Source organism: Asterias amurensis, chromosome 7 (assembly GCF_032118995.1).
Source record: "Asterias amurensis chromosome 7, ASM3211899v1".
NCBI classification, from domain to species: domain Eukaryota; kingdom Metazoa; phylum Echinodermata; class Asteroidea; order Forcipulatida; family Asteriidae; genus Asterias; species Asterias amurensis.
In genome coordinates this window covers 16,232,448-16,247,869 of record NC_092654.1, presented here as the reverse complement: position 1 = coordinate 16,247,869, position 15,422 = coordinate 16,232,448, and the positions used below count along the sequence as shown (strand labels likewise).

The 15,422-nt window shown below is 38.5% G+C and overlaps 1 protein-coding gene across 1 annotated transcript in view; it reads right to left on the bottom strand.

Annotated features, from left to right (window-relative positions):
* Nucleotides 1-15,422, bottom strand: part of LOC139939311 (spondin-1-like) — a 43,247-nt gene that overhangs the window by 8,138 nt on the left and 19,687 nt on the right. Inside the window, exons 2-7 of the mRNA XM_071935088.1 lie at nucleotides 13,898-13,992; nucleotides 5,144-5,277; nucleotides 4,226-4,299; nucleotides 2,691-2,834; nucleotides 1,678-1,826; nucleotides 480-728 (exon numbers count right to left, since the gene is read on the bottom strand). Of these exons, the coding sequence (XP_071791189.1) occupies nucleotides 480-728; nucleotides 1,678-1,826; nucleotides 2,691-2,834; nucleotides 4,226-4,299; nucleotides 5,144-5,277; nucleotides 13,898-13,992 (845 nt within the window). The remainder of the gene's footprint in view (nucleotides 1-479; nucleotides 729-1,677; nucleotides 1,827-2,690; nucleotides 2,835-4,225; nucleotides 4,300-5,143; nucleotides 5,278-13,897; nucleotides 13,993-15,422) is intronic.

Below are 15,422 nucleotides of genomic sequence, written 5' to 3'. Positions count from 1 at the left end.
ATTCAAACAAAACTTACAAAAGAAAAAATTAAAAATTAAAAAAATGAACAATAAACAGACAGATTGCAGAAATATGTTTACAAGTGAGATGACAAGATATATATAGCAATTAATTATGACAAGGTTAATAGTCACAAGAGAAGTCCTTAAAACTGACAACTCAGAAACTTAAGATAAATAAAACAGAAAACGAGAGTAGCGCCACACATTTACTGTAAGTCATATTAACCATGGTTTTACCCACATACACCGATGTTGGTTAGCATTGTATACTCAATACTTTCCCAAGCTCTGTGAAAACAAATCACAGGCATATTACTCGGGTGGGATTCAAAATTCAAACCCAGGACCTTTGCAATTCTATAGCAGTGTCTTACTAACTAGAACACCGAGATTGCCTGGTAGCTAGAGGCAGTTTGAATCCTATTTTTTAACCATTTTAGTTGGGAAATAGTAAAAGAGCAATCTAAACTCCTTACCCTGAAGGTGATTCCGCTATCAGTCCCTGCGTCCCATGGTCCCAAGTTGATCTCCTTGTATTGCAGCCAATCGCAATCCTCAGTGCATAAGTTCACACGGGACACCCCAACACACCAGTCTGGACTGGGGCCGATCATGGAAAGCATGGAGACCAGATTGTGGGTGCGGTTTGTGCTCAACACGGCCGACATGTTCCCGCGTGCCGGCCATAACCCTCGACTGCGGATAACTGTCTTGATATTCCTGGTCTGTGACGTGGATAATAATATATATATATAAAAAATAGAATTGTGGAAAATGGTCACAATACCACAAAGAAATACCACAATTAATCATCTGCACAAAAATTATAATTAAAAAAAGCTTTGCCATTAATTCACAATTAATGCATAAAATCTCAACATAAATTGAACTGAATTTTGAAATGAAGCTCACTTTTGATTAGCTGTTCAACATCATTTCCAAATTCTTTACATTTCTAACAACTTACCTTTAAAGAACCTCCGGGGGGATAAATTGTGCAAACTTCAAAATCCTTGAAATTTCATGCATGCCTCTCTCTTTAAAAATCACCTTGCTCTTGTTCCCAGGACCCAATATCATAGAGGTGCTTAAAGGCAGTGGACACTATTGGTAATTACTCAAAATAATTATTAGCATAAAACCTTACTTGGCGACAAGTAATGGGGAGAGGTTGTTAGTATACAACATTGTGAGAAACGACTCCCTCTGAAGTGACATACTTTTTGAGAAAGAAGTAATTTTCCACGAATTTGATTTTGAGACCTCAGATTTAGAATTTGAGGTTTCGAAATCAACCATCTAAAAGCACACAACTTCGTGTGACAAGGGTGTTTTTTCTTTCATTATTCTCTCCCAACTTCGACGACCAATTGAGCTCAAATTTTCACAGGTTTGTTATTTTATGCATATGTTGAGATACAAGTGAGCAGACTAGTCTTTGACAATTACCAATAGTGTCCAGTGTTTTTAAGTACATAATATAGCTAACCCCAATCAAGTTTAGCCGACTAGATGAATTAAGACTGCCACCCTAAATGCAATTTCAAATGTACCGATTGAGTCTGGTATCCTGCTTATTTTCGTTTAGCACACAAAAGTTGTCAAGCATTATTTGTTGCTTGAGTAGCTTTAGAAAATTGAGACACAGTTATCAGACAAATCCCAATATCTCACCTGTGCCAGTAGCTCTCTCTCAAGGGTCGTTGGTGATCCCCACTCGGCGACTCTCTGAACTCCAAGGGAAGCATAACCCCCGTATTTCCAAATGGTATAGTCCTTTGTATGTGAAGCACCAATCAGATCAGACCAGTGATCCCCATGACCTTCACAAAGTAAAATGTGGGGGGGGGGGGAATCCATTATCTATAGCATATTGTCTTTAGAGAACCATTCAAGAATGTTGTTGTTGTAATGTCTGAAATTCACACTGTACAGAAATATTTTGAGAGTGGATTAAACCTTTTGACCTCACTGGTACATTGGACATGTTGCTCCAAAACAAACGATCTTACGCTTTGAAAACAAAGACCTCTCCATTTCAAAAAGGGCATAATAAAACAAATTAAAGACTAGCGTGCACAATTTTGTTTAAATTGGAAATGATCTCATGTTTTGTCTATAGCAGAGTATTTCTCAAAGTAAGACCTATTCTCTTTCCAATTTAGTCTTTTGAGAATAAGGTGAAATGTCAAAGTGTGAGGCATTCTCACATTTTGCATGTGTCTTTTTAGTTGGTAAGTTTCCAGCAGCTAACTCTATCTGACAACTTTTTATAAAATCAAAAAAACAATTTTGAAAAAATCAAAACGACAAATTATGCAAGAAGGACAAAAAGGACAGATGATTCTCAACTTGCAATTTGTATTGACATCCAAATAATTATATATAATTTCATTTTATTATCATAATAATAAAGGACAATTATATTGCGCAACACCAATATGAATATACTCTACTGCGCATTACAAAAAAAATACAAAAAATGCACAGGAAAAAAAATACAACTACACAAACAGATCAAGAAGGAATTAAATGAGTGAAGTAAACATGGGGTTTTTTAACGTTGATTTAAACACATTAAGTGAAGATGATTCTCTAGTACAAGGAGGGAGATTATTCCATAGTTTTATCAAAGTTAAACAATTCAAAGACATTGTCGATTCATTTTTATTTTTTTTGAGACAAACCTCCAGGGAAATCTTTTGGGTGTGTATCTCGAGACCAGAGGCCACGGAAGCTCACTGTGTACTTTGCTGTGTCACAAGCGCAGCATGCAACATCAGCTTCATCTTCAACGTTACCAGACTCGACAGAGTCCGACCCGGCACCATCTGTTTACGGACAAGTAAAGAGAGTAACATCAATATAAAACATTCATAAATACCTCAGACAGTTTCGCTATTCCTATTGGTGGAGAGCGCGTTACGTGGGGGTGTTTAAACAGTTGATAATAACCAGCTGGAGCTGTTTATAACCGCTTGTTTTCGGATACTACATGCTATTCTTAGTGCAAGACGTTTCTCAATACTGGCGATGTGGGCGCTATTGGTGAGTTGGCCGCGGTGGGCGCTGGTGGTGAGTTGGCCGCGCTATGTGTGAAAGGAATACGGACAACGTCTTACACCAAGACTAACTATGCGCACGAATGCATATCCCAAAAATGGTTTTAAACGGCTGTTTAAGAACTCGTTGCTAGCCTTTTATTCCCTGAATAACACATAGTTCTTAAATAGTGCATTATTTTAACAACAACCATTTCAATGTAAAATACATTAGTGCACTGGTCAATGGGCCAACAACATTCCTTAAATCTTTCTCAGTACAACCCAATCTGCTGCCGTGCGCTCAAAAGGGTTTTTCAAACAAAATATCAATTTCTACCCTCGCATGTACCCGTTTATACCCCTGGCATGCCTGGGTGGAGAGAAGGTTCTTGCTCAAGGAAACACGTAACATTTTCTGTAGCTTTTAGACATTGTTCCAAACGATTCTTCGATAAACAATTCCCCAAATGTCACTGTGATGGTTGTTGTTAAAAGTATATCTAATTTTTTTCAACTGCCTATGGAAAACAATAATTTGAATTCTTCAAGCGGACACGGTAAAGAATTCTATTAAATATTCATATTCATATACAGGCATTATAATGGGAATATTTAAATCAATACAAGGACTGATATGATATAGGCTCTAATATACATTTCAGGCTATTTAAAGGTAGTGGACACTATTGGTAATTTCTCAAATTAATTATTAGCATAAAAGCTTACTTGGTAACAAGTAATGGGGTGCTGTTGATAGTACAAAACATTGTGAGAAACGGCTCTCTCTCTGAAGTAACGTAGTTTTCCAGAAAGAAGTAATTTTCCCTGAATTTGATTTCGAGACCTCAGAATTAGATTTTGAGGTCATGAAATCAAGCATCTGGAAGCACAAAACCTTGTGTGACAAGGGTGGGTTTTTTTTCTTCAGTAATATCTCGCAACCTCGACGACCAATTCAGCTCAAATTTTCACAGGTTTCTTATTTTATGCATATATGTTGAGATACACCAAGTGAGAAGACTGGTCTTTGACAATTACCAATAGTGTCCAGTGTCTTTATTGAAAATTTTTCAAACTTTTCCAAGGGCAAAAAATCAGAAAACAGACGAAGTCAGTAAAAAAATCATGCCTGATACTAATATGATAAAAGTCAAAATGAAAACAAAGTCATTATGTACCATCTTCACACAGCCATAATGTCAAGCCTTGCTCATCTTTGTACCAAATTTGTTTCTTCTGCACAGCCGCACCCCTGTAAGAGACAAAACAGAGAGACAAAACAGACAGGCGTTTAGAAAATGAACATGATTAAATTCTTTCAGTTGGAGTCCAGAGCAATAAGCTTTCAAATTTTCCCTTCATCATTGTGTGAGAAACGAATGTACTATCAAAGAAAACCAGTTTTTGTTTTTGCTAAGAATTGTGTGTCGTTACATTCACCAGCTGAGTTAAAAAAAAAACACGCAATCATTGGATGAGAGCTATATTTTAAGAACAAGAAAAATCTTGAACAAATATTGTCCATTTCTAAGTAGACCATGGATTTACCTTTAAAATGGTGAAAGAAAGGGGATGTTTGATAAATGCATTTCAATCGGATGGCATAAAATTAATTCTTCCAGCCCTTTCACACTATGATCCCTTTGCCCCCAGCAAGCCTTGGCAAATGACCACACCCGGGGAATAGCCACTCAAACTCAGCAGCTGATTTCACAAAACTTAATGCCATGGCGTAAGTCCACTTGTGCAACGTTTATGGCCTAAATTATGCCACTAATTTATCGGTACAGTCGATTTCACACAAGTACACCACGTCTGAAAGTTGCACCACAAGAATGGCGCAACTTTCTTATATCATGGAGGTCCTCCATGATGCACTACTTTCGTGAAATCAACTGCTGGAGAAGGGGTGAGCTTGAAACTGCAACCAGAACCCTGTGGAATAGGGACATGGTGCGAAAATGGGCCAAGGTAACCATGGGGTAAAAAACATCCTGGGGTTCCTCCTGGGCTGCGTTCACCAGGGGTAAGAGATTACGTGGTTTGTGAAATTGAAACCTGGCACTACTTGGAAGTTTCTAGATCCGTGGCCTTACCTGAAGTTGACGCAGCCAGTGCCAGCTGGGGGAGCGATCCATCTGAAGGTGACAGACGTCTTGGAGACTTTAGAGCCTTGCATGAGAACATGAGGACAATCTTGCACCGTCTGAGTCAGACGATCATCAATAATCTATGGTAGAAGAAAACACCACCAGATTAATACTAATTAAAAAATAAATCATCTGCAGTTCTACTTAGGGTGATTGATTGTTTTTTTGTCAACGTTAATGCCATTGCTTATTTACATGTATAGGCAAACATTATTTAAAAAGTTACTGTCAATGTATTTTCACAAGAATATTGAATCCATCCACGCTTAGCAAAATGACAGCAGGGGCAAATTTCATCAAGCCTGTAGGCACAAAAACCTGCTAAGTCAAGAAAAATCTTGCTTAGCAAAAACAGGTTACCAGCCAAAGGGGCTGTCTTCGATTAGACTAAAAGTAAATAGCAAATAAAATCTTAAACAATGAGTCCTGGCGTGGATTTCACAAAGGTAGTCCTAACTTAGGACTAGTCCTAGGCAATGCTAAGAGATAGGACCAGTCCTAAGTTAGGATGAGTTACTGGTCCTAACTTAGGACCAGTCCTATCTCTTAGCATTGCCTAGGACTAGTCCTAAGTTAGGACTACCTATGTGAAATCCACCCCTGCTACTAAACTTCAAGGTCTTTAAGGCCATGGGCTTAAAAGCACCGGACCTGTTCGGTCTTAACGTTTGGTTATTGTCAAAGACCAGTATTCTCACTTAGTGTATCCCAATATATGCATAAAATAACAAACCTGTAAAAATTTGGGCTTGAGTCATTGAATTTGCAAGAGAATGGAGAAAGAAAAAACACCCTTGTTGCATTACTTTGAGCATGCATGATGTGCTTTCAGATGCATAATAAAAAGGCTTCAGCTAACGTCTTTTAATATTTGAGTGAGAATTACTTCTTTCTCAAAAACCACGTTACTTCAGAGGGAGCTGTTTCTCACAATGTTTTATACTATCAACAGCTCTCTAAGTTTCTTATGCTAACAACTATTTATTATTTTGAGTAATTATACCGTAAGTGTCCAGTGCCTTTGATCAATCCATTTTCACAATTCCCCTGCCTTCCTCATCCAACCCAACACCCCACCCCCCTCCCCCTTCAACCACACAGCACCCCTTCTGATTCAACAAACAGGTGCGCACAGTTTAAAAATGTCAACCCTTTTATCACAAGCCTTGCTGTAATAAGATCAAGGGCATATACAGAGAGAGAGGTATACATGTAGTAACATAATCACCTGAGTGTGAAAGGCAACACCTCATAGCTAGACCATGAAGGGAAGGTAAACCATGGGTAGACCATAGAGCAAGGATGGGATGGGTAGAACATGGTCCTTGCTCTATGGGTAGACCAACAAATATGCAGAGCAATACCCATCTATCAGGGCCAAATTGCTTGGCTCTGCGTACCGAAAGCAAAGAATCAGGACTAACAGGGAATTCCGCGCTGAAGTCAAGCAGGCCTGTGTGCTTCGTTTTTGAAAGGGCAAGGGCACCAGGGCTATGGTAAAAGGGCACCCTATGACTATGAGGAAATTGTAAATATTTACTGGATCATTTCAAGGGCACCAAGGCAATGCAGGGAGCATAGAGGCAATCGCCTCCGTTGCCATTCTTTCTAGGCATTCTTCGCTTACATTGCTAGTGCAGAAATTTGTTGCTTGCACAATTAGCGGAGATTGGTGACCGTAAGCGCAGAATTCCGCAGTAAGCACGGCCATGAAATTGACCCAAGAGCGCAGAAAATCACTTTGGCACAGTAGCGGAGAATTGGTGACAGTAAGCGCAGAATTCAGCGGTAATCAGCGCCATGAATTTGACCCAGGAGCGCAGAAAATCACTTTGGCACAGTAACAGAGAATTGGTGACCGTAAGCGCAGAATTCGACGGTAAGCAGCGCCATGAAATTGGGCCAAGGAGTGTTGGATGTTCACCGCATCCAGGAAAGAAGTGACCCTATTTACTGTGAGGAGAAATGGTGCTGATTGACATCGTCAAACACTTGCCCCATTACTTTGGCCAATTCCTATAGGAGGGCATGTGCACCTGTGTTCACAATCTGTCTTCTTATTTTTAATCAGGGGAAAACCAAACCATTTATAACAAATGTGGTCCTGGAAATAGAGTGCATAGTCTGTGGGTATCGTTCATTCCTGTTTTAAATTTCAAATGACCTTTGACTACAGGTAGAAATCGGACTTTGGTTTGTGGGGTGGGGGGGGGACTTTTGCATTTTGTTTTAACTAATCAATATTTTTTGAAAGTTTCTTTGTCATAATTTTTTTAATAATTATTATTTTTTGAATGTATTTCTTAATTTGGACTCATAAAGCTAACAAGGTTTGTTCAATATTCTTGTCATTTGAACTGCTTTACAAAAAACAAAATGTTACTTTACTAAGCTTCAACACTTCAACTCTTGCTAAATCCTGTAGTTTTTTTTGTTTTTAAATAAACTCTTTAAATAAGGGAATCAATGTGTGGTGAAGAGGTTTTCAACTAGTGGTTTAATCCCAACGAGGCCTGGTTCTTGAAGTCGAGGTAAATTATAAAGAACCAGGCCTCGGCGGGTTTAAACCACTAGTTGAAAACCGATTCAACACACTTTGATTCCCATTCATAAATACCTTTTCGGTCAAAAACATCATCACTTTTGGTCAAAAAGTAAAATAAATGCAAAAATTATAATTGTTAAACGATTTCTTTCAACACAACACCACTCCAGCTATGAAATGGTAAAGCCCTCCGCCGCCCTCGGGGTAAACAACTCCTTATAAGGGAATGCTGTGCGCGTCGTGCGTATCGCGTGAGTGGCACAACTGTTTCAGCTGTTGCTCTCGACCAATAGGAATGAAGAAACTGTCTTATAAGAACAGGTGCAAGGTCGCGTGTCACGCTCATGAATTAACACTTTTTACCAGTCATAAACAAAGGTTTATACACACCTATGTGACGCGCTCTCCACCAATAGAAATAGCGAAACTGTCTGAGGTATTTATAAATAATTTTGAATGTAAAATTCTGAAATGTGTCATGTGTTTTAATGTGTCTGGGTTGGGGTTTTTTTTTGGGGGGGGTGGGTGGTTGGTTTTTTCCTTTTACATTAACTTTCTGTTAAATAAACTATGCATGTTTTAATTGTTTATTTACATATTTATTTATTTATTTATTTTAGCCAGCCTAATCTTTTGCCAGCAGAAAATATATTTATAATTCATGCTAACATCCCAAAAGCAGTTTTGACAACCACAGGGAAAAAACCAAACATTCTCCAGCATGTAAATGTTTTACAAGTTTCCCAACTCATCCAGTATTTTTGATTTCCGAAAGTAAACATAATCCACAGTTTCCATCGCTTGCAAACACAAACCCTTGCAAATGTCTCATTCTGTATGCAATTAATCAGAGAGAGATGACTGCGTCTCACATGATTAAGCAAATTCTTATTTCCCCAGGGTGGACGAGTACCCCCCATCCTACATCCAGACTTGTTTGGACAGGGAGAACTGAAGTTACACACCAAGCATTAGCAACGACAACACATCCAAAGCCCCAGGAGGTGACAAACAATGCCAGCAATCTATCCTCCAGCGGATACATAAAGAATCTATGGTATTGTAGATGTAAATTGAGCTGGACGGTGAAAGACCGAAAGCCTGTCTGAGCACATATCATCAGGAATTTCATGCTTTAATTTCATCATGCTGTTACAAATCAGCCTACTTTTTTTCTTTCTCTCTTGTTTTCTTTTACGACTCGTCATACATTTCATCTGTTATTTCATCTCACTGCACTAAATCAAGGAAAACATGATGATAATTGACACCGGCAGCCACATAACTTGTCTGTACATTCAACCAACATACATGTATCAACACCTGCAATCAAACATAAAGTCTCAATTTGTCAAAGTTTTATGGATTTCGGATCATATATGATTTGTATTCGGTGCCTTGATTGTCAATTTCCACGCTGAAACCCTCGCTGAGTCCGGGGAAGATTAAATCGGCACAATTTTCAGACCATGTACAGTACTGGCAAAGCATTTGTGTTGATTACAGCACACCATGTGACCTCTTAAAATGAGAATTTAAAAATTTGCAGCTCATGAAGGTGATCCCTCTGCTGTCGCTTCCCAGGGAGTATTGTCAACTTGGGTGTGATCCCTGCCGTTGATTTCACCAAACTCTTCCTTACTTAGGACTAATCTTAGGACGAGTTAATTTCCGTATATCCATAGACGTCAGGAGGCACTGAAACCATCTTAAGTTAGGACGAGTTACCCATCCTTTAACTCGTCCGAACTCGAGGTAGGATTAATCCTAGTCTTTGTGAAATTGTTTGCTGGGTTAAACAGCAGTTACACGTTGAATGGCTTCTGACTGGCACCCCAAACAAAGACTTTGACCCAATAAATAGTGGGGAGACCACCAACATTTGGGCCAGATATCTCAGTTGATGGGGAGCATCGGTCATTAATCCAGAGGTTACAGGTTCAAGTCTTGACATAGTCTTAATTCACGAAGGCAACGAAGGCGATTGCCTCCATGCCCCCTGGCCCTGGTCATTGCCTTGGTGCCCTTAAAATGCTTCAGTAGAATCTTACAATTTCCTCTTAGGGTGCCCATTTACTTAGGAGAAAATGCCCTGGTACCCTTGCCCTTTAAAACGAAGCATACAGGCCAGAGACTTTTTGGCTTTGATCCCAAAAATCAAGTATGGGAAGTCAGCTTCGAAAACTTGGGTACATGCCTTGACTGCAGTAAAAAAAAAAAAATCTTATTTGCAATTAAACTCACACTGCAATTAAAAACAAAACAAACGTAGAAATATACAGTAAAGTGGAAGCAATTATTTTAAAACAGGGCACTGCTTCACTTTTAAACAAGTAAGCGTTTGCTGTTATTTCAACAAAATATACTATGGGAGCCACTTGATTTTCAATTTTGTAGGTGTACTGAATGCCAAACCTGTTCTCAATTTACATAAATTGTTGACATTCTCTATACATTTCCAATTTGTGAGCTACAGTAAAACCCTGCTTCCCATGACTCTGTGATTAGGTCCTTCCAACTCCCAACTCTGCAAATAAATTATTTTCAATAACATTGCAGTGTAACAGAGAGTAGCTCACGAAATTGCTTCGCTGCATCAATAATTAACACCGTATCGCATTTCCCCACACACTCACCACGTCATTACTCGCTCCAAATCTCACGGCATCAGTATAAAGCTATGACAATGTGAGATGAGATTATTCACGACTGTTTGTGTGTCTTTTTTCTCCTACAGTCTTGACAGATTGAGTTCAGGGTCTAATAGGAATGCAACGAATGAACGATTTATAACTTACCCCAGAAAAGAAACATACATAATTGAATGATTCCTGAGTGGTTTATACCCACACCCTATTTGATTTAAATGTCATTTTGATTTCAATATGCAATGTTTTTAAATGTAAAAGTGTGGCTAAATTCCACCTATTTTTTATTTTCCGATTTGCAATATTTGAAATGTAAAATTGTGGCTTAATTAACAGTGAACTTCACACAGTCTCCTTTTTAATTTCAATTAGTAATTTTTGTAAAACTGAAAATTGTTGAAATTCAGCCTTTGTGCTGCGAGGACAGTTTTTTAATAAACCATTTTATCTATCAGTTCTACACTTTGAGTTTAGCGTGTAACCTAAAAAATAACTCAACATTATCTGCTCATATTATCTGTCTATCTTAAAAACATGATCTGAAGTCAGCTACAACTTGTAAGCAATTTTTTTCTTCTTTAAAAGCAGCTCTTTGAAATTGGGCCAAGGTATTAAGATGAACACTTTGAACTCTAACGCTTTTCCATCAAATTTTGAAAAAAACAATCTGCAGATCTTCCTTGTTTAAACATTAACACTTTGTGTACAAACACATGTCTGAACCAATTCCTTTTATATAAAACCAATCTAAGACCAATTAAGAACTCACTCCACGGTAGTTAAGTTGATAACGAGAAGTCCCCTCGATCCACTTAAGCAAAAGTAGTAGTCCCAGCCAATTTCCTACCTTCCGCCCAGGTAGTAGTTAAACAGCAGGACAGTTCTTTTCAGAACTGAGAAGTCATCCGTCTGAAAGATCTACTGCGCCATAGTAGAATATTTTATGCCAGACAGTTCTCAAAAGAACATAATCTACCTAGCAATTGGTGTTATCGCAAACCTACATGTAATATATATTGATACCTTACCATGCAATGCCTCAAATCCCATAAAACCAATCTAAATTGTAATTTTTCAAGTTCATCTGACACCGTACGCAATTTCCAAGCACTGCCTAACACTGAACTGAATTTCTCAGATTGCGAACTAAATTCCGCACCCAATACCCTTGGCGGATTACAGCCTTATGATTCTGAGAACCCAAGAATGTCTGTAGGGACTCCCGCTGAACCATAAGGCTACTAAGTAAAACACAAATGTTTAGCGTCCCTGCCCACTTCCTTTTTTTGAGGCCGCTTTTCTTTTCTTTTTTCTTTTTTCCTTCTTTAAAAAAAAAGCATACATTTTATCGCTCTCTATAATTTTTAAAAAATAGCCCAGACGGTTGTCTTTAAAAATGTTTTGGCCGGCCATTTTGTGAAGAAGAAAATAAAACTTAAAATAAAATGGCCTTCCTCCTTCTTTTTTTTCAAGAAGGGAGGACGCTAAACACAGTTGTTCTTTATTTTGCTTAAGACATTTCCCCTCCCATCTCTCTATTCTGTCTCTCGAAGTCATGCCATGAGCATCAAACACAGGCAGAAGAATGCATTTGATAAACACCTTATGGTCAATTTTTTTCAGTCCTGCTTGTCTAATCCCCCACTGAGTGACTTTGTGACACTTAGGGGTAGACACTTGCAAATCACCCTTTTTAATACGGCGGCGCTCATGAAATGGTAGATGATGTGCATGTGTGTGTAACCATGGAGGAAGGACTCAAATGCCCAGGGTGTATGAGGTGACGGTCACACGTCCTTCTTTCAGATTGTAATCTGGCATCCTAATGAATAAACCATAATAAACTTAAGGCAGTCCGGTTCATTTAACTCTTCATCCGTGCACATTTAAAACCCCATCAATTTTTTCCACATTTACTATCTACCACAATGAGAATAACAGCTCTAATTTCATAAGGAAAGGTTTTTCAGTAACACCATGTTATGACTGTCTCTAATGAGTTAAGCCCGGTTCATACTTCCTGCGAATGCGAATGCGAAGCAAATTTGACGTGAATGGGACGTCACACCCTCCTTTCGCAGCGATTATTCGCAAGGGAGTAGAGCAGAGTTCAACTGCTGTGAATTGTTCGTTGCGAATTTGTGACGTCAAGATTCGCTTCGCATTCGCATTCGCAGGAAGTATGAACCGGGCTTAAGGGTAGTGCTGAAAAAAAATGTTCGTATGGTCTGATCTTCTTCTGGAGAAAAACAAATCTATTTTTGGTTCTATCATTAGCACAAGACCAGGCCTGAAACTTGACGGAGGCAACAAAGGCAACTGCCTCAACGCCCCCTTGTCATTGCCTTGGTGCCCTTGAAATGCTCCAGTAGAAGTTTAACTTTTCCTCAAAGGGTGCCCTCTTTAAGGAGAAAATGCCTTGGTGCCCTTGCCCTTTCAAAAATGAAGCATACAGCCCTGCCATACTATTGTTGCTTCCGGCCTCGGTTTGGTGTAATTGAACTACATGTACATGGTAGACCAGAAAGATGGCCTATAGCTACGTATGGTCCATTACAACTAGGACCATTTCCATTATAAAAGCTGTTTAAAGATACTGGACACTATTGATAATTGTCAAAGACCAGTCTTCTCATATGGTGGATCTCAACATATGCATAAAATAACAAACCTGTAAAAATTTGAGCTCAATTGGTTGTCGAAGTTGCGAGATAATAATGAAAAAAAAAAAACCTTGTTACACTAAGTCGTGTGCTTTCAGATGCTTGATTTCAAGACCTGAAATTCTTATATCTGAGGTCTTGAAATCAATTTTGTGGAAAATTACTTCTTTCTCGAAAACTACGTTACTTCAGAGGGAGCCGTTGTTCACAATGTTTTATACTATCAACAGCTCTCCATTACTCGTAACCAAGTAATTTTTGATGCTAAAAATTATTTTGAGTAATTACCAATAGTGTCCACTGCCTTTAACAGAAAATACCTCTTATAGCTTACTAGCAACTTTCTTTGCAAAGCCAAAACTAAGTGGGATACCAATCGCAGCAATGCAACTTAATAGAGCAATGGCTGGTAACCTGTTTCTGCTAAGCAATATTTGTTATGCTTAACATCTTTTTGTGCTTACAGGCTTTGTAAGATTGGGAAGAAGAATCCTGAGCAAGACGTGAGGAAACTACAGGAAGATCTCGTCTTGAATTCAGTTTTCTTTGTCTGTTTCTTGTGATAAGCAAACAACTCTAAGCTCTGATTCCAATGTACACAAATCAAGGCAAAGGCATCTAAAAACCAACTAAAAGTATCAGTTTCTCAGTTTCTGTAAGGGAAGACACGACTGTACTGAAAAGAAGAAAAATCATGTAGCAAGATAATACAAAAAAAGGGTAACTGAATCTTCTTGGTTTGGCGATGAAACCCCCTGAACAAAAAATACTGCTCTTTCTAGTAAACTGATGTCAAGGTTCCACAAATCAAAATGTATAGAATGAAAACCATGTTTGGGCTTACCTCAAAATGTCCGGCCGGGGTAGTGTCATCTGCAACAAGGAGGCAGGCGAAGGTAAACTCACGGAAGGAAACTGGTGGAGTACTACTCAGGGTGACTGTCAGAAAGATAAGACAATATTTATAAACTTATATAGGGATATTGAGGTATTGCATGGTGAGAAGTCCCCTCGACCTACTAGAGCAAAGTAGTAGTCCCAGCCGATTTGCCACCTTATCGCCCAGATACAGTACAGTAGTTAAAAAGCAGGACAGTCCACGATTTACCACTAATTGTTCTTCTGTAGGTATTTTTTCCCTGTTGTTTTATTTATTCCTATTGAGCCCTTAGACTTACTCCGTGATACAGCGCTATACAAATATAGCTAATTATCATTATTAATTGTATGGTCAGGACCCAATTTCATGAGCCCTTTTGAGGTATGGTGGACACTAGCAGGTATGCAACTGTAACTTCACAAAAAAAAAAAAAAAATACAAAATGTCAGACTTTGTATAGTATTTTTAAATTTGAATTGTAAAACTGAGATTGTAAAAAGAGGAAATCAGCTGATCCAAGGAAAAGTTGCATGCCTGCACTAGGAGTACACCATGTGATTTGGGTGTATATACAGACAATTTTACCCAAACCGAAAAGTGTTGTAGTATTGTGTCCGCCATACATCTCAAAAAGGCTTGTGACCCCGCTTACCACAGGTTTCTTCGCTTACAGCACCCTGCAGAGCACATAATTCTTTGGGCCGTAAGCGCAGAATATGCGGTAGACAGTGAAATAGTGCCCACACAACAATAATACTATCACACTTAAATGGCACAGTATCCTTAGAGGAAGTGATTTCAGTTTGTTTTCTTAATAACACATACCTACTCCAAATTGTTACGTCAGCAAATTAATTATGTAAATGATGCAATACATACACAAGTCATGCAATCAATTAAGGGTCCCTTACTCATCGCATGTTATTTCTTTCAATCTATAATACATGTCAATGTTGGACACCCTGATTGAACAGGCAGAGGCTGCATCACAACCATGGTACAACTAACGTGCATTTTTCATAATACTGTAAATTAAAATTGTCAGTAAAGTAATCAGTTTTTGTGTCAAATATCCATTTTTTATGTTTCGTATTTGAATTTATTGTACACATTTTCATATTATTTAGCATATTTTTAATACAAAACATCAATGAACAAGAACAAACATGCAGACCTGGAATTTCATTTTTGAGAGGGCAAGGCCATTTCCATTTTGCAAAAGGGCACTTCCATTGGAAAATCTTAAAGTCTATAGGAAACTGTTGGTGGGGCACCAAGTCCAAGACCTTAGACTGCAGAATCTTGGGGGCTCAGAAAGCATCAACCCAATGACTCAATAAGTTTCCATCAGTATTACCTCTCATAATCAAGGGCAAACCATTCACACTAATTCTGTCCATACAACAAATGTACGCAGTTAGAGGAATGGTTTGTCACAATGGTATCAAATGAGTAAAAAAATGTGCTGCCCAAATTGGAACTTCAAACA